Below are 21,906 nucleotides of genomic sequence, written 5' to 3'. Positions count from 1 at the left end.
AGAGTTATTGGCTTGAATCAACCGTCTTTTTCACTCAGAGTGTGACCCATTTCCCTACAATGAGCAGGAAAATAAAACTTTCAGAATTCAGAGCCAGCACCGGGAGAAGTGAACCATTCCTCCGACTGCTTCTCACCTCCATAAGCTAAAGATTATTCATTTCAGGATCACTAAATGTAAACGAGAAAAAGTAGTGTGATTTGGACACGAGTGAAAATTTTGGGAGCAAAAATGTAGGTGGTAGGAGAATGCTTATAAGGGTGTATCCTTGATTTTTGCCTCTCCCCCCTCCCCCTCCATTCTTTAAATCAGTGCGCTGTCTTTCACGCACAAGAAGCGTCTGGTACTTCGGTGGCAAGGGGTGCGGATGGAGGTACCCTGGATTCCCTTATAGAAGCCTTTTCTCTAACCCAAGTTAGACTTGGAGCGTTCAGGGATTTTCTTGCTGTCTCTCAATATGTAATTTCTCCTTAGAACTGTAATAGTCAATCCGGTTGTTCAGAGTTTCGTCGCGGCTCCCTCCCTCCCTTCCAGGAGCCCACTCGATTGCGTGCACATTCACACATGTTCAGGAAGAAAAGAGTCCCTCCGATCCTGGCAGTAGGCTGAAAAAGATTCATATCGACGCGAATTGCATCCCAACTGTAAATATGGATTCGTACACTCTAGGCTGTGTCTCATTTCACCATAGAGGAAAACTGTCATTTCATACAATGATAAAATGCAGACCTTTTCGATCTTTTGTACATGGCCCTCACTTCATATTGTTGGGGGGAAAATCACTAATTGGGAATGGAGAGGGCGGGGGGTTGATGAGCGCCGCAGGCCAATCTCGAAATATTTTGTTTCATGCCAGTGTGGGATAGAGAAGGGAGTGTGGCTTCGTCTGCTTGCTGCTTTTGCATTTTCTACATCTGGCCTACAGACCTAATTCTAACTCGCGATCTCGTTTGATGAAATTCGATCTTCTTGGTTTAAATACCTTTCAATTTGGGGCTAATTCACATTTGCAACCGTTAGAAAAACAAACCCTGTGCAGTATCTGTGAAACCAATATGGAACACAGAGACAGAAAACATGCAGCACACATATCCCCACCATTGTCTTAAAAACTCGCATACATACACACATACACAGAAACACACGGGAAAGATGGGGGAGGGGAGGGAGGGGAGGGAGGGGAGGGAGACAGACACGGATATAGACCGACAAGAGTCAAAGCGAGTCAAGTTAACGCTTTCTCCGCCCCCATCCACAAGTACCACCCCTCCCGCGTTAATTAATTACAAACAAAGCAAGCCAATCAAGTAATGCATTATTATTTTCAAGCAGAGGGAGGCGAGAGGCATGTATTTTTTAATTGATTTATTTATTTGAAGGACATTAATTCTCGGTCTGAGGCTGATTTTCAAACCGTTTGCAAAGCGCGGCTCCATTGTTCGCCGGGAGCGCAGACCCCGCCCCCTGCTTTGTGTGCGGCGCGCGGATTGGCCGGCGCGCGCGGGGGCCGCGTCAGCGCCCGCGAGCCCATTCATCTGTGCACTTGGGCGTTGGACCCCGCATCTTATTAGCAACCAGGGAGATTTCTCCATTTTCCTCTTGTCTACAGTGCGGCTACAAATCTGGGATTTTTTTATTACTTCTTTTTTTAAAAAACTACACTTGGGCTCCTTTTTTTGTGCTCGACTTTTCCACCCTTTTTCCCTCCCTCCTGCGCTGCTGCTTTTTGATCTCTTCGACTAAAATTTTTTTATCCGGAGTGTATTTAATCGGTTCTGTTCTGTCCTCTTCACCACCCCCACTCCCCCCTCCCTCCGGTGTGTGTGCCGCTGCTGCTGCCGCCGCTGCTGCTGCCGCCGCTGCTGCTTGCCCCGTCGTTACACCAACCCGAAGCTCTTTGTTCCCCCCTTGGATCTGTTGAGTTTCTTTGTTGAAGAAGCCAGCATGGGTGCCCAATTCTCCAAGACCGCTGCGAAGGGAGAAGCCGCCGCGGAGAGGCCTGGGGAGGCGGCTGTGGCCTCGTCGCCTTCTAAAGCGAATGGGCAGGTAAATTCTACCTGTGGTTCTGGTCATTTCTTTGGTGTCTTTCTCTAGTCCCGACGCTTCCCCTTCCCTTCTGGTCGTGCCCGAAGCGCCTTCGGCGGAGAGGACAGTGACCAGATTCCAGTCTGAAAGTTGAATGGAAATCGATAGCTTAAATTGTCAATTTCTCATAGGTGGGGTCTCCCCCCACCCCAAAGTAGTGGTTCCCGGAGAATCCTGGTGAATTCTTGTGTAGACGGGCGGAATGAAGGATAAATCGTCTAAAATGGCGTGTTTGGAGCTTGGCAGAACGTGACTAGCTAGGTGCTACCCCACACCCCCGCACCCAGCCAGGTTGCATTTGTGTTTAGTGGGCACAAAGGTGTTTGAGTGTCTCTCGTGTTTGTTGTCGAGACTGAGTCGCCTTCAAGATTTCTGAACTGGTGTGATTGTGTGTATGTGGGTAGGGAAGGGGGGGGAGGGCGAATAGGGATGGCGGTGGAGAAAGGCGAGGAGGGAAGAAGGGCTGTCTTATTGTATGCCGAGGCGGCGTGCCCTGGGTTCTTGAAAAGGTTGCTGGCTGGCTGGCTGGCTGGCTGGAGCTGGGCAGAAGGGCTTCACTACCTTTCGGTGGGCTTTTCCCACTGTTCTAAATCTTTATTCGTAGTTGTCTCTGGAATTACACACCCATCTGACTTTTAAATGGTCTCCCTAGGGTGGGAAGACTCTGTGGGTCCTTGAAGAACCTGTCCAGATGGTCAACAAGAGGCAGTTCTTGTGTTTCGGTCGAGATTGTTGGTGTGCGTGCCGCCTGGACCACTGCGCGGGCTGCCCCTGCGATGCCCGAACCCAGGCTGCTGGCTACGGTTGGGTGGGCCCGAGAGGTCGGCCAAGGGTGGCTGCTTCACAAACACCGGGCACCCACCACGCCTCTTTTCCTAGAGCAGAGGCCGTGTTGCTTCGCCTGCCCTAACCTAATAGGGAAGGCAAGCTCTGCCAAGAGGCTTTGAACCCGTTAAAAATGCAAAATGGGCCCCCTGGGCGCGCCCGGGCTTCGCAGAATCACTGGCGAAGGTGGGCGTGGAAGCAGAAGCGAGACCTCTGAAATAATCGGTTTCCCCCTGCCTTGTTAGTTTTATCCAGACCAGGATGCCACCTGAGCTTTGTTTGCGGACTCCGGGCTGCGCTATCTGGGCTTGGGGGCGCCTTGGCCAGCGGGCAGGGCCCGACCCGGCAGGGCGGGGTGGCCCGGCCGCCCCGCCCCTCCGCGCCCGCCTGCGCCCCGCTCCGCGCCGTGGAGCCGCAGCGCCCCCTGCCGACCCCAGGCCCTTGGCGGGCGTAGGGCCTTTGCGCGCGCAGCCCAGGCGCTTCTGGCTGGAACGCAGGGATCCCCCTGGGAGTTCTTGGTGTTTTGAAGGCGCCCCTTTAGAGTTTAGGGAGAAAGGGGGATGTGTAACCTAGGCGCAGATCACCCGCTCGGGCTCTGTGCCTCCTTCCAAAGGGCGTTTGGCGTATCATATATTACTTGACTCCTTTATCCCAAAGCCCTTGAGGCGAAGGTTGGAATGGGTTACCCTTTGCTTTCCACGTTTCAGACTCGGCCCTTTTAAGGCCCCGGGGGCATTTATTGCGTAGTCGAGGCTTCCTCAGTGCCTTCAGGCATCCCAAACGGCACTGCCCCCAGGTCTTCGAGGAACTCTCCTCTGGGCATCCAATCCCGCCTCCCCATGAAGGGGAAGGTCTCCAAAACCAGAGGGGCCCCGGGGGACGCTAGTCCCTCCCGGTCCAGGAGTGGGGGCGGGGATGACATGCCCAGGCCCCCTTCAGTGACCTCCCGCTTTCTCTGCCTCGCAGGAAAATGGCCACGTGAAGGTAAACGGCGACGCTTCTCCCGCGGCCGCCGAGCCCGGCGCCAAGGAGGAGCTGCAGGCTAACGGCAGCGCCCCGGCCGCCGACAAGGAGGAGCCCGCGGCCGCCGGGAGCGGGGCGGCGTCGCCCGCCGCGGCCGAGAAAGATGAGCTGGCCGCCGCCGCCCCCGAGGCCGGGGCCAGCCCTGCGGAGAAGGAGGCCCCCGCGGAGGGCGAGGCCGCCGAGCCCGGCTCGCCCACGGCCGCGGAGGGCGAGGCCGCCTCAGCCGCCTCCTCGACGTCTTCGCCCAAGGCCGAGGACGGGGCCACGCCCTCGCCCAGCAACGAGACCCCGAAAAAAAAAAAGAAGCGCTTTTCCTTCAAGAAGTCTTTCAAGCTGAGCGGCTTCTCCTTCAAGAAGAACAAGAAGGAAGCGGGAGAGGGCGGTGAAGCCGAAGGCACCGCCGGCGCCTCCGCCGAAGGCGGCAAGGACGAGGCCGCCGGGGGCGCCGCTGCGGCCGCCGGCGAGGCTGCGGGCGCGGCCTCCGGGGAGCCGGCGGCGGCGCCGAGCGAGGAGGCGGCCGCGGGCGAGCAGGGGGCGGCTGGGGGCGACCCGCAGGAGGCCAAGCCCGAGGAGGCCGCCGTCGCGCCCGAGAAGCCGTCCGCTAGCGAGGAGGCCAAGGCGGCCGAGGAGCCCAGCAAGGCCGAGGAGAAGACCGAGGAGGCCGGGGCCAGCGCGGCCACCTGCGAGGCGCCCTCGGCCGCAGGGCCCGGCGCGCCCCCGGAGCAGGAGGCGGCGCCCGCGGAGGAGGCGCCGGCCGCCGCGGCGTCGTCAGCCTGCGCAGCTCCCACACAGGAGGCCCAGCCCGAGTGCAGTCCAGAAGCCCCCCCAGCGGAGGCGGCAGAGTAAAAGGGCAAGATTTTTTGAGATAATCGAAGAACTTTTCTCCCCCCCGTTTGTTTGTTGGAGTGGTGCCAGGTACTGGTTTTGGAGAACTTGTCTACAACCAGGGATTGATTTTAAAGATGTCTTTTCTTATTTTACTTTTTTTTAAGCAGCAAATTTTGTTTTTAACCACCTACCCACAGATCCCATCTCAGATCATTCTGTTACCACCATTCCAACAGGTCGAGGAGAGCTTAGTTACCTTCCTCTGCCTTGTTTCTCTTTTATTTTTATTTTTTGCATCAGTATTAATGTTTTTTGCATACTTTGCATCTTTATTCAAAAATGTAAACTTTCTTTGTCAATCTATGGACATGCCCATATATGAAGGAGATGGGTGGGTCAAAAAGGGATATCCGATGAAGTGATAGGAGCCACGATGGAGAAATTTAGTGGTGCATAACATTGCCAAGATAATGTACCACTAGAAAGGATGGTGTAAAGGCTTAGTCTTTTTTTTTTTTTTTTAAAGAAAAGTTATTACGATGTATTTTGTGAGGCAGGTTTACAACACTACAAGTCTTGATTAAGAAGGAAAGAGAAAAAAAAAAAAAACACCAATACCCAGATTTTTAAAAAGATCATAGTCTTAGGAGTTCATTTAAACCATAGGAACTTTTCACTTATCTCATGTTAGCTGTACCAGTCAGTGATTAAGTAGAACTACAAGTTGTATAGGCTTTATTGTTTATTGCTGGTTTATGACCTTAATAAAGTGTAATTATGTATTACCAGCAGGGTGTTTTTAACTGTGACTATTGTATAAAAACAAATCTTGATATCCAGAAGCACATGAAGTTTGCAACTTTCCACCCTGCCCATTTTTGTAAAACTGCAGTCATCTTGGACCTTTTAAACACAAATTTTAAACTCAACCAAGCTGTGATAAGTGGAATGGTTACTGTTTATACTGTGGTATGTTTTTGATTACAGCAGACAATGCTTTCTTTTCCAGTCGTCTTTGAGAATAAGGAAAAAATCTTCAGATGCAATGGTTTTGTGTAGCATCTTGTCTATCATGTTTTGTAAATACTGGAGAAGCTTTGACCAATTTGACTTAGAGATGGAATGTAACTTTGCTTACAAAAATTGCTATTAAACTCCTGCTTAAGGTGTTCTAATTTTCTGTGAGCACACTAAAAGCGAAAAATAAATGTGAATAAAATGTACAAATTTGTTGTGTTTCTTTATGTTTTGATAAAATACTGAGACTTTGAGGTTCTAGTTTCATTTTGAAAAAGATCTCGCATGCCATCAAGAGTAAATTTTCTTGTGGTTTTTAATCTGAAGTTTTCAAACTCAGAAATTTGTAATCAGTAGTATCAGATTACGTACAGGAATATTTTACAACATTCCATGTCAAATCTGTTACCATTTATCTGCATTTAGTTTTCATTTAAAAATTGAACAATTATTTTTATTGTAGTTAATAGCATGTCAGGATGAATCACTTAATACAAAAGTGGTATGATCCAAAGACTGTTTAAATGTCTTATGTGAAAATGTCATAAAACTACATTTTTTTTTTCTTTGTCATGCAGATCCCAAAACAAATTTATACTGAGTGAGAGTCTATTTAATCCAAACTGCAGGTGGGTCATGAAAAGTGACCAAATGTGTTTCAAAAACTGATGGTGTATTACCTGCCATTGTAATTGCTTAGTGCTTGGCTAATTTCCAAATTATAGCTTAGAGTATGCATTATACTTAGGAAAACAAGCTTATGTAAAGAAGTAATGGTGGTGAATGGACGACTTTGTCAGTTTATGGGCCTTTAGTACTTGCCTCAATTCAATAGTTGCAAGCATTTTTTTTTTTTAATGAAAGTAGTGTGTTAGCATCTTGTTATTCAAAGGAAAAAATAGAGAATAAAATTTCCTTGTATAGTAATAATCCTTACTAGTTTACCTTCTTTGCTCTTTACCACCCATAACTGGATTTATTTTCTTCACTGGACCCTAAACTGAATGGAATTTTAAGATAAAGATGGGTATCAAATATCATTACTTCACTAAATGCAAAGAAAAGCGTTTATGCACACCTGCTTTGCTGTTTTTGAGCAGTGTGCCTTGTAGGGTTCACAAGTGAGTAGTGAACCACGTTTGTAATAACTGAATGTCAAATCTTAAACTCATTAGAAAAATAAATTAGCTTTTGACATACGGTTTTAATTGGAATAATGGATTATAAATAATAGTTCATGACCTCTTTACCCTCCCCACTATTACCCTCCCCACTAATAAAATCAAATAACACTTGGAGGAGTGTGTAATCTTAGTTGGTGTTTCTTGATCTTGGAGGATGTTGGAAAGTTAAAAGTCAAATCTGGTAACCAAAGGACCGCTTTATGTGGTCTTCCACCTTACCAACTTCTTCTCAAATACCCACTTGGACAAGTATAGCACTTGGTATGTGGTAGGACTCAGAAAAAAAATAGATTTTAAAAAGTAACTCCTGAGTAGTCAGAAATACTATGTAGCAAACTATATTGCTAGGTTTGTTTTTTTAACAGCTGGAATTGATTAAGATGCTTACTTTGATTTTAATCATTGCCTAAAACACTTTGGGTGGTATTGATGGAGTGGTGGGTTTTCCACCAAATGATTCAGTGAAATTTGACATATATCTTTTCATCCAAAGTTTTGTACATCACATTGTTTTCTAATGGAAAAATGTTAATATGGCTTTTTGTATTACTAAAATAGCTTTGAGATTAAGGAAAAATAAATAACTCTTGTACAGTTCAGTATTGTCTATTAAATCTGTTTTGGCAGTATGTATAATGGCATTTGCTATGGTTATAAAATAATTCCTCTGAATTATAATAATCATTTGATCCAATTCCTATTGCTTGTAAAATAAAGTTTTACCAGTTGATATAATCAAGCTTGCTAAAATAGGATTTTTTACAAATTTAATTTTAAAATGCAAGTTTTAGAGAAATTTTTTAAATCTTCAGTGTTGATGGTAAGTATAACTTATTCAATTTAAGGAATTTAGAAGGTATGCTTGACATCATACTTAGGATATAAAATTATATCCATTGAAGGTGAGTTAAAATGCTCACAAGTCAAATAAAAATTTTAATGATAGAACTTGATAATATATTTGAGAAAACGTAATTTATTTATATTTCCCCTTATATGAATATAAACTTAATAAAACTCTGCAGTTAAGGTTAAGGATTTGGGGGAAGGTGTTTTTGCTTTTATATATTTTAGGTAGGTCCAACTGGGAGGGGCATGTAGTTTAACATAGCCCACGTTAGCTTTGAAAATTAAAAAATTAGTTAAGTAACAGGGCTATTAGCTTTTATCTTTCCTTTAATCATTCACTGTGCAAATTGAGCATTTTTTTCCCTCTCCACTTCCCAGCTATATGAAAGTGCTTAAAGCAGGGTGTAGCAAACAGGAATTTTAAAATGCTTTCAAATGCTCCAGTCCCTGCTGGGTATTCAAGTTCTAGCACTCCTTTAAATTACACCCAACAATGCTATTTTAAAAATGGAAAATAAATACTTCTAAAAGATGTGAATGTTAATCATGTTTTATGTTCCTGAAAAAGTGATAAATTCCTGATCCTGAAATACTCCTATCTATAGTTCTTCCTCCCAACTGTTCAACATCAACTTTAAAACAAACCAAAATATCTATTCCATCATAAGATCTAGCAGCTGAAAGTATGTAAAATAATTCCTTCAAAATTTTTAGAAACCCTGATAATCTCAATTCTAGTGGTTTTTTTTTTCTTTTAATAAACTTATTTATTTTATTTTTGGCTGCATTGGGTCTTTGTTGCTGCGCGGGCTTTCTCTAGTTGCAAAGAGCCGGGGCTACTCTTTGTTGCTCTGCACAGGCTTCTCTTATTGCAGTGGCTTCTCTCGTTGCGGAGCATGGGCTCTAGACGCGCAGGCTTCAGTAGTTGTGGCACGGGGCTCGGTAGTTGTGGCTCGTGGGCTCTAGAGCGCAGGCTTAGTAGTTGCGGTGCACGGGCTTAGCGGCATGTGAGATCTTCCTGGACCAGGGCTCAAACCCGTGTCCCCTGCATTGGCAGGTGGATTCCTAACCACTGCGCCACCGGGGAAGTCCTCAGTTCTAGTGTTTTGATAAAACTAGAGCATAACACTTTTTCGTACTACTAGTAAATGCGAAATGAGAATATCTTTGTCAATTGATCTTTTTACAATTTCTCTCATTTCCAGGGAAAGGTGAAAGGCAACAGGATTACTCATCACTTAAAATTTCAATGAATATAACATTTCAGTTGAATTTGTTAAGTTGGCATTACAGATTGTCTTCCTAACAATTGGGCAAGTGTTCCTTAGTTTTGAAATGTGTGTTTATGGACTGGATAAAGTGCTAGAATTCTGTACCTGGGTAAATTAGTGGGGGTGAGAAAAGGAAAGGGATCCATGGGGAGAGTTATAAATCAGAAGTCTAAGAAAGCCCTCAAAGCAAGTCTTAATTCAAATGACACATACCTGCATTTTGGGAAAGCACCATCCAATAAAAATATAATTCTAGACACATACGTAATTTTAAACTTTTTCAGTAACCATAATTTTTTAAAAATAAGGAGGAACAGATTAAATTAACTTCAATAATCTATATATCCAAGATATTTGAACATGTAATCAATATAAAAATTACTGAGATAGTTTATATATTTTTTTCTTACTAAGTCTTTGAAATTCAGTGATTTTAGACTAACAGCACATCTCAATTTGGACCAGCCACATTCCAAATGTTTACTGGCCACATGTGGCTAGCATATTGGAGGGCACATGTCTGGAGAATTAGGGTGTGAGAGTCAAGGAATGATTAGAAGTGTTGGGCTACAGACTATTTGCAAAGTGTAGCTTTGTAATTAATTCCATGAGCTTCAAGGGCTTAGCTTTTGAGTCAACATTTGTTTCTCTACTCAACATCAAGTTTTTTCTAGATTTCAAACAATTTTAAGCAGTTAATATGGCATTGATGTTACAAATAAACATGGTTATATTTTGAAAGAACTTGTTATGGGCTATATGGTCCCCCCCCCCCGAAATTCATGTTGAAGCTCTAACCTCCAGTACTTTAGAATGTGACTGTATTTGGAGACAGGGTCTTTAAAGAGGTGATTAAGTTCAAATAAGCATGTTAGGGTCAGCCCTAATTTAATGTGACTGGTGTCCTTATAAGAAGAAAATAATTGGACATACTGAGAGACACCAGAGGCACATGTGTATAGAAAAAAGACCATGTGAGGACACAACAAAAGGTGGCCATCTGCAAGTCAAGGAGAGGGGCTTCAGAAGATGCCAGACCTCTCAACGCCTTGATTTTAGACTTCTAGCCTCCAGAACTGTGAGAAAATAAATTTCTGTTGTTAAAACCACCCAGTCTGGTATTTCTTATGGCAGCCCTAGCAAACAAATACAGGACTCCAGGGTAAGAATGGAAAGATTGTCTGTCCTTAGCTGAAGTTGTAAAGAATTTTACAGGCTTGCTTTTTCTCCTCCTTCAGTGGAAGAGAGACTACTTTCTAGCTTGAGATTTTTATAATTATTATTATTGTTTTACCCTAGAAAAGAGAAACAATAGTTTCAAAATTAGAAAGATAGATTACATCTCTATCTTAATTCTTTATTAGTAAGTTGATGGGAAAAATCTCTGAAACACGAATAGTAAAAAAATATTGTCTAAAAATACAATGTAATGTTATGTCTGAATTTATCCATCTCTTTGTATTTTCCTTGCAATTTATTTGTGCAAGAAACTGAGTTATTTGTCTTATAATTCCCAGTGTGAATTTTGCCAATTGCATCTCATGCTGTCATTTAATACATTCCTTCCTCTTTTCTGTACTTCTTGTATTTTCTGTAAATTGATCAATAGATCTAGAGGCTTGGTCAGATTCAGGTTCAAAGGACTATATCATAGGTGATGGCATATATTTCTATCAGAAGACACATATGCCTGGTTGTTTCTCTTTTTGTGATGTTTGAAGTCATTGATCTTTGCTTAAATCCATTAATTTAACTTAGAGTTGTAAAATGGCATTACTCTAATTGTCTTTCCTTTTTCTATTATTTGTGCAGCTACTCTATAAAAAGAAACTTTCCTTCATCAACCATTTGGTTGTTCTGAGGTACATTTCTTTATGGAAAGGCAGAATAAATGTTTGATTCTTTCCCTCTATTTACTGATATTCGGAATAATGAGTTGGTTCCTTAATATCCTCCAAAGGTGACCAATGATGGTATTTGTTGTTTAGTATCCTTACACATTCATCAATTTAAGCTTATTTGATATAAGCAATGTAAATAATGCTCTGATTGACTCATGGTAGATTATCTTTTAAAGTTACAGAATTCAATAGATGCAATCAGTTTAAATTTTATTAAGATGCTACTTGGGAGTGTGCAAAAAATAAATGGAACTCGATATTTACTCAAATGAATTGGATTTACATATTTAAATGTGGGCATGCCCCTAAATTTTAGTTGAGGTGTCACGTCGAGAAGGCTTCTGTTTACATAATTTCAAAGAAATAGGAAGCATTGCAATTTTTTCTCTTACCCAATAATTACTGCTGGGTAATCATTTAAAATGTCATCAAAATCCATGAACTTAACCCTTCACTCCATGTAGTAAGAAACATGTCTGGAAATTTACAAGCTTGAGGAGCCTCAGCAATCACTAGTCATGGAGACATACATTTTAGCACTTGATGAAGCGGTACACTAAATATAACATGTTGGTCGACAGGCATTACTAATTTCCCCGGCAGAATACTAAAACATCTGTGATGGAGCATAGGTCAGTGAAACTGGCAATTTTTAAAGAAAAATTATACTCACTGTAGAGCCCAGAGCCCCCTATGGCAGGATTAATTGGCTGCTTTTATACAGAAGTTTTGAGGAAGTTGAATTTAAGTACCGTAAGGTAATATTCTCTTTCAAGGAAACTACCAACTAGAGCTACTTATTTTAAGGTTTTTAAAAAATTGGCAAGCGCTGGATGAGGCAATTGAGTATTTAAAATAGACAACATTTCAACAGATATGAGAACACAGTGAAATTATAAAGGAAAAGAAGCCTATGGACTTGGTCAGGTCATATTACCAAATATTAATTTTTAACTAGAAAAATTAATTATCTTGACGATGTCATTTTCCTCCCATTTCTGGGGCACTATTATAGTTTAAGTATTGGAATATACTGGTACAAATAATGTCTTATTTTCTTTTTAACATATATGTTTTGATATGTTAAAAACATAAGTTATTGGTAGAAATTTTGGAATGAGAATTTTTAAAAATTTTAATGAGAATTTTAAAAAATTTATTGGTATATACCTTCTAAATTTAAAATTCCATTTGATCCAGAAGTGAAATTTGTCAGCACTCCAATGATGTATTTATTTCAAACAAACAAAATAATATGCAAATACTAGAGTTTATTCTCAAAACTACAATGAAAGTTGTCATTCATATCTCTTGAGAAAAATCTATATTTTTCAACATTCTTACACGGAGCACAATGATTTTTCATGCTTATTTTTTCAATTTAATTATTTTTTTATACAGCAGGTTCTGATTACTTATCTATTTTATACATATTAGTGTATATATGTCAATCCAAATCTCCCAATTCATCCCACCACCACCCACCCACCCACACTTTCCCCACTTGGTGTCCATACGTTTGTTCTCTACATCTGTGTCTATATTTCTGCTTTGCAAACTGGTTCATCTGTACCATTTTTCTAGGTTCCACATATATGCGTTAATATACGATATTTGGTTTTTTTCTGACTTACTTCACTCTGTATGACAGTCTCTAGGTCCATCCACATCTCTACAAATGACCCAATTTCATTCCTTTTTATGGCTGAGTAATATTTCATTGTATATATGTACCATATTTTCTTCATCCATTTGTCTGTTGATGGACATTTAGGTTGCTTCCATGACCTGGCTATTGTAAATACTGCTGCAATGAACACTGGGGTGCATGTGTCTTTTTGAATTATGTTTTTCTCTGGGTGTATGCGCAGTAGTGGGATTGCTGGGTCATATGGTGATTCTATTTTTAGTTTTTTAAGGAACCTCCATACTGTTCTCTATAGTGGCTGTATCAATTTACATTCCCACCAATAGTGCAAGAGGGTTCCCTTTTCTCCACACCCTCTCCAGCATTTGTGGTTTGTAGATTTTCTGATGATGCCCATTCTAACTGGTGTGAGGTGATACCCCATTGTAGTTTTGATTTGCATTTCTCTAATGATTAGTGATGCTGAGCAGCTTTTCATGTGCTTCTTGGCCATCTGTATGTCTTCTTTGGAGAAATGTCTATTTAGGTCTTCTGCCCATTTTTTGATTGGGTTGTTTGTTTTTTTAATATTGAGCTGCATGAGCTGTTTATATATTTTGGAGATTAATCCTTTGTCCGTTGATTTGTTTGCACATATTTTCTCCCATTCTGAGGGTTGTCTTTTCATCTGGTTTATACTTTCCTTTGCTGTGCAAAAGCTTTTAAGTTTCATTAGGTCCCATTTGTTTATTTTTGTTTTTATTTCCATTACTCTAGGAGGTGGGTAAAAAAACAATCATGCTGTGATTTATGTCAAAGTGTGTTCTTCCTATGTTTTATTCCAAGAGTTTTATAGTGCCCGGTCTTACATTTAGGTCTTTAATCTGTTTTGAGTTTCTTTTTGTGTATGGCATTAGAGAGTATTTTAATTTCATTCTTTTACATGTAGCTGTCCAGTTTGCCCAACACCACTTATTGAAGAGACTATCTTCTCTCCATTGTATATCCTTGCCTCCTTTGTCATAGATTAGCTAAGAATAAGTGCGTGGGTTTATCTCTGGGCTTTCTATCCACTTCCATTGGTCTATATTCCTGTTTTTGTGCCAGTATCATATTGTCTTGATTACTGTAGCTTTGTAGTATAGTCTGAAGTCAGGGAGTCTGATTCCTCCAGCTCCGTTTTTTTCCCTCAAGATTGCTTTGGCTATTCGGGGTCTTTTGTGTCTCCATACAAATTTTAAGATTTTTTTTTCCTAGTTCTGTAAAAAATGCCATTGGTAATTTGATAGGGATTGCACTGAATCTGTAGATTGCTTTGGGTAGTAGAGTCATTTTCACAATATTGATACTTCCAATCAAAAACATGGTATATCTCTCCATCTGTTTGTGTCATCTTTGATTTCTTTCATCAGTGTCTTATAGTTTTCTGAGTACAGGTCTTTTACCTCCTTAGGTAGGTTTATTCCTAGGTATTTTATTCTTTTTGTTGCAATGGTGAATGGAATTGTTTCCTTAATTTCTCCTTCTGATCTTCTGTTGTTAGTTTATAGGAATGCAAGAGACTTCTGTGCATTAGTTTTGTATCCTGCAAATTTACCAAATGCATTGATTAGCTCTAGTAGTTGACTGGTGGCATCTTAGGATTCTCTATGTATAGGATCATGTCATCTGCAAACAGTGATAGTTTTACATCTTCTTTTCCAATTTGGATTTCTTTTTTTTCTTTTTCTTCTCTGAATGCCGTGGCTAGGACTTCCAAATCTATGTTGAATAATAGTGGCGAGAGTGGACATCCTTGCCTTGTTCCTGATCTTAGAGGAACTACTTTCACCATTGAGAATGATGTTTGCTGTGGGTTTGTCATATATGGCGTTTATTATGTTGAAATAAGTTCCCTCTATGCCCACTTTTTGGAGAGTTTTTATCACAAGTAGGTGTTGAATTTTGTCAAAAGCTTTTTCTGCATCTATTGAGATGATCATATGATTTTTATTCTTCAATTTGTCAATATGGTGTATCACATTGATTGATTTTCATATATTGAAGAATCCTTGCATCCCTGGGATAAATCCCACTTGATCATGGTGTATGAGCCTCTTAATGTGTTGTTGGACTCTGTTTGCCAGTATTTTGTTGAGGATTTTTGCATCTATATTCATCAGTGATATTGCTCTAATTTTCTTTTTTTGTAGTATCTTTGTCTTGTTTTTGTATCAGGGTGATGGTGGCCTTGTAGAATGAGTTTGGGAGTGTGCCTTCCTCTGCAATTTTTTGGAAGAGTTTGAGACGATGGGTGTTAGCTCTTCTCTAAAGGTTAGATAGAATTCACCTGTGAAGCCATCTGGTCCTGGACTTTTGTTTTTTGGAAAAATTTTAATCACAGTTCCAACTTCACTACTTGTGATTGGTCTTTTCATATTTTCTGTTTCTTCCTGGTTCAGTCTTGGAAGGTTATACCTTTCTAAGAATTTGTCCATTTCTTCCAGGTTGTCCATTTTATTGGCATAGAGTTGCTTGTAGTATTCTCTTAGGATGCTTTGTATTTCTGCCATGTCTGTTGTAACTTCTCCTTTTTCATTTCTAATTTTATTGATTTGTGTCCTCTCCTTCTTTTTCTTGATGAGTCTGGCTAAAGGTTTATCAAATTTATTTATCTTCTCAAAGAACCAGCTTTTAGTTTTATTGATCTTTGCTATTGTTTTCTTTGTTTCTATTTCATTTATTTCTGCTCTGATCTTTATAATTTCTTTCCTTCTACTAACTTTGGATTTTGTTTGTTCTTCTTTCTCTAGTTCCTTTAGGTGTAAGGTTAGATTGTTTATTTGAGATTTTTCTTGTTTCTTGAGGTAGGATTGTATTGCTATAAAATTCCCTCTTAGAACTGCTTTTGCTGTATACCATAGGTTTTGGATCGTCATGCTTTTGTTGTCGTGTGTCTCTAGGTATTTTTTGATTTCCTCTTTGATTTCTTCAGTGATCTCTTGGTTATTTAGTAACGTATTGTTTAACCTCCATGTGTTTGTGTTTTTTAGGTTTTTTCCCTGTAATTCATTTCTAATCTCATAGCATTGTGGTTGGAAAAGATGCTTGATATGATTTCAATTTTCTTAAGTTTACGGAGGCTTTATTTGTGACCCAAGATGAGATCTATCCTGGAGAATGTTCCATGTGCTCTTGAGAAGAAAGTGTAATCTGCTGTTTTTGAATGGAATGTCTTATAAATATCAGTTAAGTCCATCTTGTTTAATGTGTCATTTAAAGCTTGTGTTTCCTTATTAATTTTCCATCTGGATAATCTGTCCATTGGTGTAAGTGAGGTGTTAAAGTCCCCCACTATTATTGTGTTACTGTCTATTTCCTCTTTTATAGCTGTTAGCATTTGCCTTTTGTATTGAGGTGCTCCTATGTTGGTTGCATACATATTTATAATTGTTATATCTTCTTCTTGGCTTGATCCCTTGATCATTATGTGGTGTCCTTCCTTGTCTCTTGTAACATTCTTTATTTTAAAGTCTATTTTATCTGATATGAGTATTGCTACTCCAGCTTTCTTTTGATTTCCATTTGTATGGAATATCTTTTTCCATCTTCTCAGTTTCAGTCTGTATGTGTCCCTAGGTCTGAAGTGCATCTCTTGTAGACAGCATATAGATGGGTCTTGTTTTTGTATCCATTCAGCAAACCTGTGTCTTTTGGTTGGAGCATTTAATCCATTCACGTTTAAGGTAATTATCGATATGTATGTTCCTATAACAATTTCCTTAATTGTTTTGGGTTTGTCTTTGTATGTCCTTTTCTTGTCTTGTGTTTCCCACTTAGAGAAGTTCCTTTAGCATTTGTTGTAGAGCTGGTTTGGTGGTGCTGAATTCTCTTAGCTTTTGCTTGTCTGTAAAGCTTTTGATTTCTCCATCAAATCTGAATGAGATCCTTGCTGAGTAGAGTAATCTTGGTTGTAGGTTCTTCCCTTTCATCACTTTAAGTATATCATGCCACTCCCTTCTGGCTTGTAGAGTTTCTGCTGAGAAATCAGCTGTTAACCTTATGGGAGTTCCCCTATATATTATTTGTCATTTTTCCCTTGTTGCTTTTAATAACTTTTCTTTGCCTTTAATTTTTGTCAGTTTGATTACTATGTGTCTCGGCGTGTTTCTCCTTGGGTTTATCCTGTATGGGACTCTCTGCGCTTCCTGGACTTGGGTGGCTATTTCGTTTCCCATGTTAGGGAAGTTTTTGACAATAATCTCTTCAAATATTTTCTCAGACCCTTTCTCTCTTCTCCTTCTGGGACCCCTATAATGTGAATGTTGGTGTGTTTAATGTTGTCACAGAGGTCTCTTAGGCTGTCTTCATTTCTTTTCATTCTTTTTTCTTTATTCTCTTCTGTGGCAGTGAATTCCACCATTCTGTCTTCCAGGTCACTTATCCATTCTTATTCCTCAGTTATTCTGTTATTGATTCCTTCTAGTGTATTTTTCATTTCAGTTACTGTATTATTCATCTCTGTTTGTTTGTTCTTTAATTCTTCTAGGTCTTTGTTAAACATGTCTTGCATCTTCTCGATCTTTGCCTCCATTCTTTTTCCAAGGTCCTGGATCATCTTCACTACCATTATTCTGAATTCTTTTTCTGGAAGGTTGCCTATCTCCACTTCATTTAGTTGTTTTTATGGAGTTTTATCTTGTTCCTTCATCTGGTACATAGTCCTCTGCCTTTTCATTTTTTCTGTCTTTCTGTGAATGTGGTTTTCATTCCACAGGCTACAGGATTGTAGTTCTTCTTGCTTCTGCTGTCTGCCCTCTGGTGGATGAGGCTATCTAAGAGGCTGTGCAAGCTTCCTGATGGGAGGGACTGGTGATGGGTAGAGCTGGGTGTTGCTCTGGTGGGCACAGCTCAGTAAAACTTTAATCCATGGACTTCCTTAGTGGCACAGAGGTTAAGAATCTGCCTGCCAATGCAGGGGACATGGGTGTGATCCCTGGTCTGATCCCACATGCCACGGAGCAACTAAGCCTGTGCTCCACAACTACTGAGCCTGTGCTCTAGAGCCCACAAGCTACAACTACTGAGTCTGCTCACCTAGAGCCCGTGCTCTGCAACAAGAGAAGCCACCACAATGTGAAGCCCACACACCGCCACAAAGAGTAGTCCCCGCTCGCTGCAACTAAAGAAAGCCTGCGCACAGCGACAAAGACCCAACACAGGCAAAAATAATTAATTAATTAATTAATTAATTAATTTTAAAAAAAACTTTAATCTGCTTGTCTGCTGATGGGTGGGGCTGAGTTCCCTCCCTGTTGGTTGTTTGGCCTGAAGTGACCCAGCACTCAACCCTAGAAGCTCTTTGGTGCGGCTAATGGCGGACTCCAGGAGGGCTCAGGCCAAGTAGTATTTCCCAGAACTTCTGCTGCCAGTGTCCTTGTCCCTGCGGTGAGCCACAGCTGCCCTCCCCTGCCCCGCTTCTGCAGGAGACTTTCCAACACTAACAGGTAGGTCTGGTTCAGTCCCTTATGGGGTCACTGCTCCTTCCCCCTGGGTTGGTGCACACACTACTTCGTGTGTGCCCTCCAAGAGTGGAGTCTCTGTTTCTCCCAGTCCTATCAAATCCTGCAACCAAATTCTGCTAGCCTTCACAGTCTGATTCTCTGGAAATTCCTCCTCCTGTTGCTGGACCCCCAGGTTGGGACCCTGACGTGGGGCTCAGAACCTTCACTCCAGTGGGTGGACTTCTGTGGTATAAGTGTTCTCCAGTCTGTGAGTCACCCACCCAGCAGTTATGGGGTTTGATTTTATTGTGATTGCACCCCTCCTACCATCTCATTGCAGCTTCTCCTTTGTCTTTGGATGTGGGGTATCTTTTTTGGTGAGTTCCAGTGTCTTCCTTTTGATGACTGTTCAGCAGTTAGTTGTGATTCCAGTGCTCTCACAAGAGGGAGTGAGTGCATGTCCTTCTACTCTGCCATCTTGAACCAATCTGATTTTTCATGCTTATGAATGTTAGTGGACAAAGAAGTATTTAGTACAATTAGTAAAAAATATAGTCATAGTAAGAATAAATGAAGAATAGCTCTTTTGAAACATTTCTGCCATAACTTAAAACAGAATAAATATTTATTGAGAAAATTAAAAGTTTTGATATTTTTTGGTTTAGATCAAGAAGGCTCATTACAACTAGTTGTTCATAAAGCATACTTCCTCCCTAATTTCTTACTGTCCTGGATACCGATTTTGTTATCAAAAGTATATTTACAAGTAATACATATGTAGTCAATATATTAATTTATATATATATATAATAAATAATAGCGAGCATACAAATATGCTCGCTATTATTAATAAGTCTAATATAAATCTAATATATATATAAATCAGGCATAAATCTGAAAGTGTGCTTGCTAATATTAATATTAAAATTTTTAAACAAAATATCTCCTCTATATTTAATTGTTCATCTCCCTCATTTGCTACCTGAGGTATTTGGAAAATATTATCATATCTTCTGAATGCTTCCTAAGATTATAGAGAACAATGATGGAATGAGGTTTAAGATTTGGTTAAAGGAAGACTTTTTTTGACCAGAAGTTGATTTCTCTAAAAATTCTTTGCATGAGAATCTTTAATTTGGTTTTTACCATTGAGTAATATTTCATAACATGCAGTTGCAATAACCATCATGCACATCTGGCCTATAATAAAAAAGAAATGGGCAGAATAAAGATTATTGACTTTTCTTGCTTTTGTGTTCTTCTATAGGTCTTATCTTGTTGGTTAGACTTGTGGTCATAACGTTATTTTCTAATGAAGCACAAGAATGAAGTAGTGATTAGGCACTTAGGTTCTGTAGTCAAAAGGATCTGTCTTGGACTTCTCTGGTGGTGCAGTGGTTGGGAATCTGCCTGCCAATGCAGGGGACATGGGTTTGATCCTTGATGCAGGAAGATCCCACATGCCGCAGAGCAACAAATTCCGTGCTCCACAACTACTTATTCTGCGCTCTAGAGCCCGTGAGCCACAACTACTGAAGCCCGTGTTCCTAGAGCCCGTGCTCCACAACAGGAGAAGCCACCACAATGAGAAGCCCGTGCAGGGCAGCGAAGCATAGCCCCCACTTGCTGCAACTAGAGAAAGCCCACGCACAGCAACGAAGACCTACAGCAGCCAAAAATAAATAAATGAAATAAAATAAATAAATTTATAAAAAAAAAAAAAAAGGATCTGGCTTTGACACATGCAAACTTTTTACAATATTAGGTACATTATTTATCTGAGTCTTAGTGTCCTCGTGTGTAAAACTGAGAATGAAAAGAATGCCAAATAGTAGGAATGAATACACCAAGTCTAATGTCTGGCATTTAGGAAGTATTCAATCAATGTTTGCTATCGTTATGTACTCCATAGTGTCTGCATTTTTGGTTTAATATTGAGTACCTCAGATACTCTGCTGGTACACTGCAATTATTTGCAATATGTTTTAATTAAGATGTCCAAGGTGAAGATATTAAAACAAAAGGACAATTTTCTACTTAAGTGTTTATTTCATACTTCATTTATTATTTTAGTAAATATTTATTGAACACCTGCTATGGTCTAGAGAAAGGACTGGGATCTAGGAACATAGGATTGAATATACTGCATGCCTAGAATCTGTTCTGGTGGGAAAACCACTCAACTTAAAAACAATACCAATACTACTACTACCAATCCATAATATGATTTTTTTAAGTCAAACACATTTAATTATGTTACAGTCTTGATCACATAGACATTAGATAAAAACAAATTGAGTATTATAGAAAACAGTATTTGATATATCTTTTAAGTGTATATGTCAAATTTATTTATTTATTATTATTTTAAAAATTTTTTTAAAAATTTATTTGATTTTATTTTTTGGCTGCGTTGGGTCTTTGTGGCTGTTCATGGGCTTTCTCTAGTTGCGGCAAGTGCGGGCTACTCTTCGTTGCAGTGCGTGAGCTTCTCATTGTCGTGGCGTCTCTTGTTGCAGAGCACGGGCTCTAGATGCGTGGGCTTCAGTAGTTGTGGCACGTGGGCTCAGTAGTTGTGGCTTGTGGGCTCTAGAGTGCAGGCTCAGTAGTTGTGGCACGTGGGCTTAGTTGCTCCGTGGCATGTGGAATCTTCCCAGACCAGGAATCGAACCCGTGTCCCCTGCATTATGCGGGCAGATTCTTAACCACTGCGCCACCAGGGAAGTCCCAAATTTATACTTTTAATTTTACTAAATATCAGAAAAAAATAAACATAAAATATAGAAGGTGCATATTCATGTTATCTATCATCAGATCATAAACCACCTGAAAACTCAGTGGTATAGAACAGCAATAATTTAAATTTTTTCTTTTTCAATAGCCTTATTGTTATAAAACTGATGTACAATAAACTGCATATTTTTAAAGGGCACAATTTGACACACACAAATACATACATACCTGTGAAACTCTCACCAAAATCAAGATAATGGTGAGATGCCCGTACCCATGATGCGTATGATTCTGTGGGTCAGGGATTAGAGCAAGCACAGTGGGGACAGCTTGTGTCTGATACATGATGTTTGTGGCCACAGCTGGGTTGCTTGAATAGCTGGGAGCTGCTGGGATGGCTAGATTGGGGATATATGTATGAGATCTTCATTTTTCTTCATGGGGTGTTTGCTGGGATTAGAGGCCTAAAATGGCTCCTTGATGATTGTCTTGGTGCCTAGGCTGGGATGGCTGGACCAGCAAAGACTTAGCAGGTACTCCTGGCATTCACAACTGTGTCAGCATAGTCAGGCTTCTTGCACGGCAGCTGGCTTCTCCCAGAGGTGGAGATCCAAGACAGTGCTCCAAGAGACAGGAAGTGAAAACTGCCAGTCTCTTACGACCTGGTCCCAGAAACTGGCACAGCTCACTTCTGCTATTCTGTTTTGGTTAAAATAGTCAAAAAGTGTATGCAGACTCTAGAAAAGAAGGACATGGACACAACCTCTTGGTGGGAGGAGTGTCAAAGCAATTTTGCCATCTTTAAAACACTACAATACCTGTTGTACATGCTATATACCTGAGTAAAAGACTTCAAATTGAGGTCATGAACAAACTATTTTCTTGTGGATGATAAGAGCAGTGGTAGGGGAAGATGGTGGAAGTAATATCAGAATTTCCATAAACCCCTAAGTCTTCATTGCTCTTTATCAAGCAATGTTCTTCAAATAACCTGGAGTTATGCCTTGATATATTATAAATGGATATAAATACAAAAGTCATATGGGAAGCACTATTATTTGTATATTATAGAATATTGTA

At 40.6% G+C, this 21,906-nt stretch overlaps 1 protein-coding gene across 1 annotated transcript; it reads left to right on the top strand.

The window, feature by feature from the left end:
• The first annotated feature begins 1,524 nt into the window (after positions 1–1,524).
• On the top strand, positions 1,525–7,697 carry MARCKS (myristoylated alanine rich protein kinase C substrate). Its single transcript, XM_059941379.1, has 2 exons — positions 1,525–2,046; positions 3,877–7,697. The coding sequence occupies exons 1-2, from the start codon at positions 1,945–1,947 to the stop codon at positions 4,777–4,779; spliced, it is 1,005 nt and encodes a 334-aa protein (XP_059797362.1). The 5' UTR covers positions 1,525–1,944; the 3' UTR covers positions 4,780–7,697.
• The last annotated feature ends 14,209 nt before the right edge of the window (positions 7,698–21,906 follow it).

Source organism: Balaenoptera ricei, chromosome 12 (assembly GCF_028023285.1).
Source record: "Balaenoptera ricei isolate mBalRic1 chromosome 12, mBalRic1.hap2, whole genome shotgun sequence".
NCBI classification, from domain to species: Eukaryota; Metazoa; Chordata; class Mammalia; order Artiodactyla; family Balaenopteridae; genus Balaenoptera; species Balaenoptera ricei.
The sequence above is the reverse complement of the archived record's forward strand: the minus strand, read 5'-3'. Positions and strand labels throughout refer to the sequence as shown.

Bases quoted from the DNA above. Each gene is read 5' to 3' on its own strand.
- MARCKS (XM_059941379.1), top strand. From the start codon at position 1,945: ATGGGTGCCCAATTCTCCAAGACCGCTGCGAAGGGAGAAGCCGCCGCG. The intron at 2,047-3,876 runs GTAAATTCTACC...TCTGCCTCGCAG, and splicing joins CTTCTAAAGCGAATGGGCAG to GAAAATGGCCACGTGAAGGT.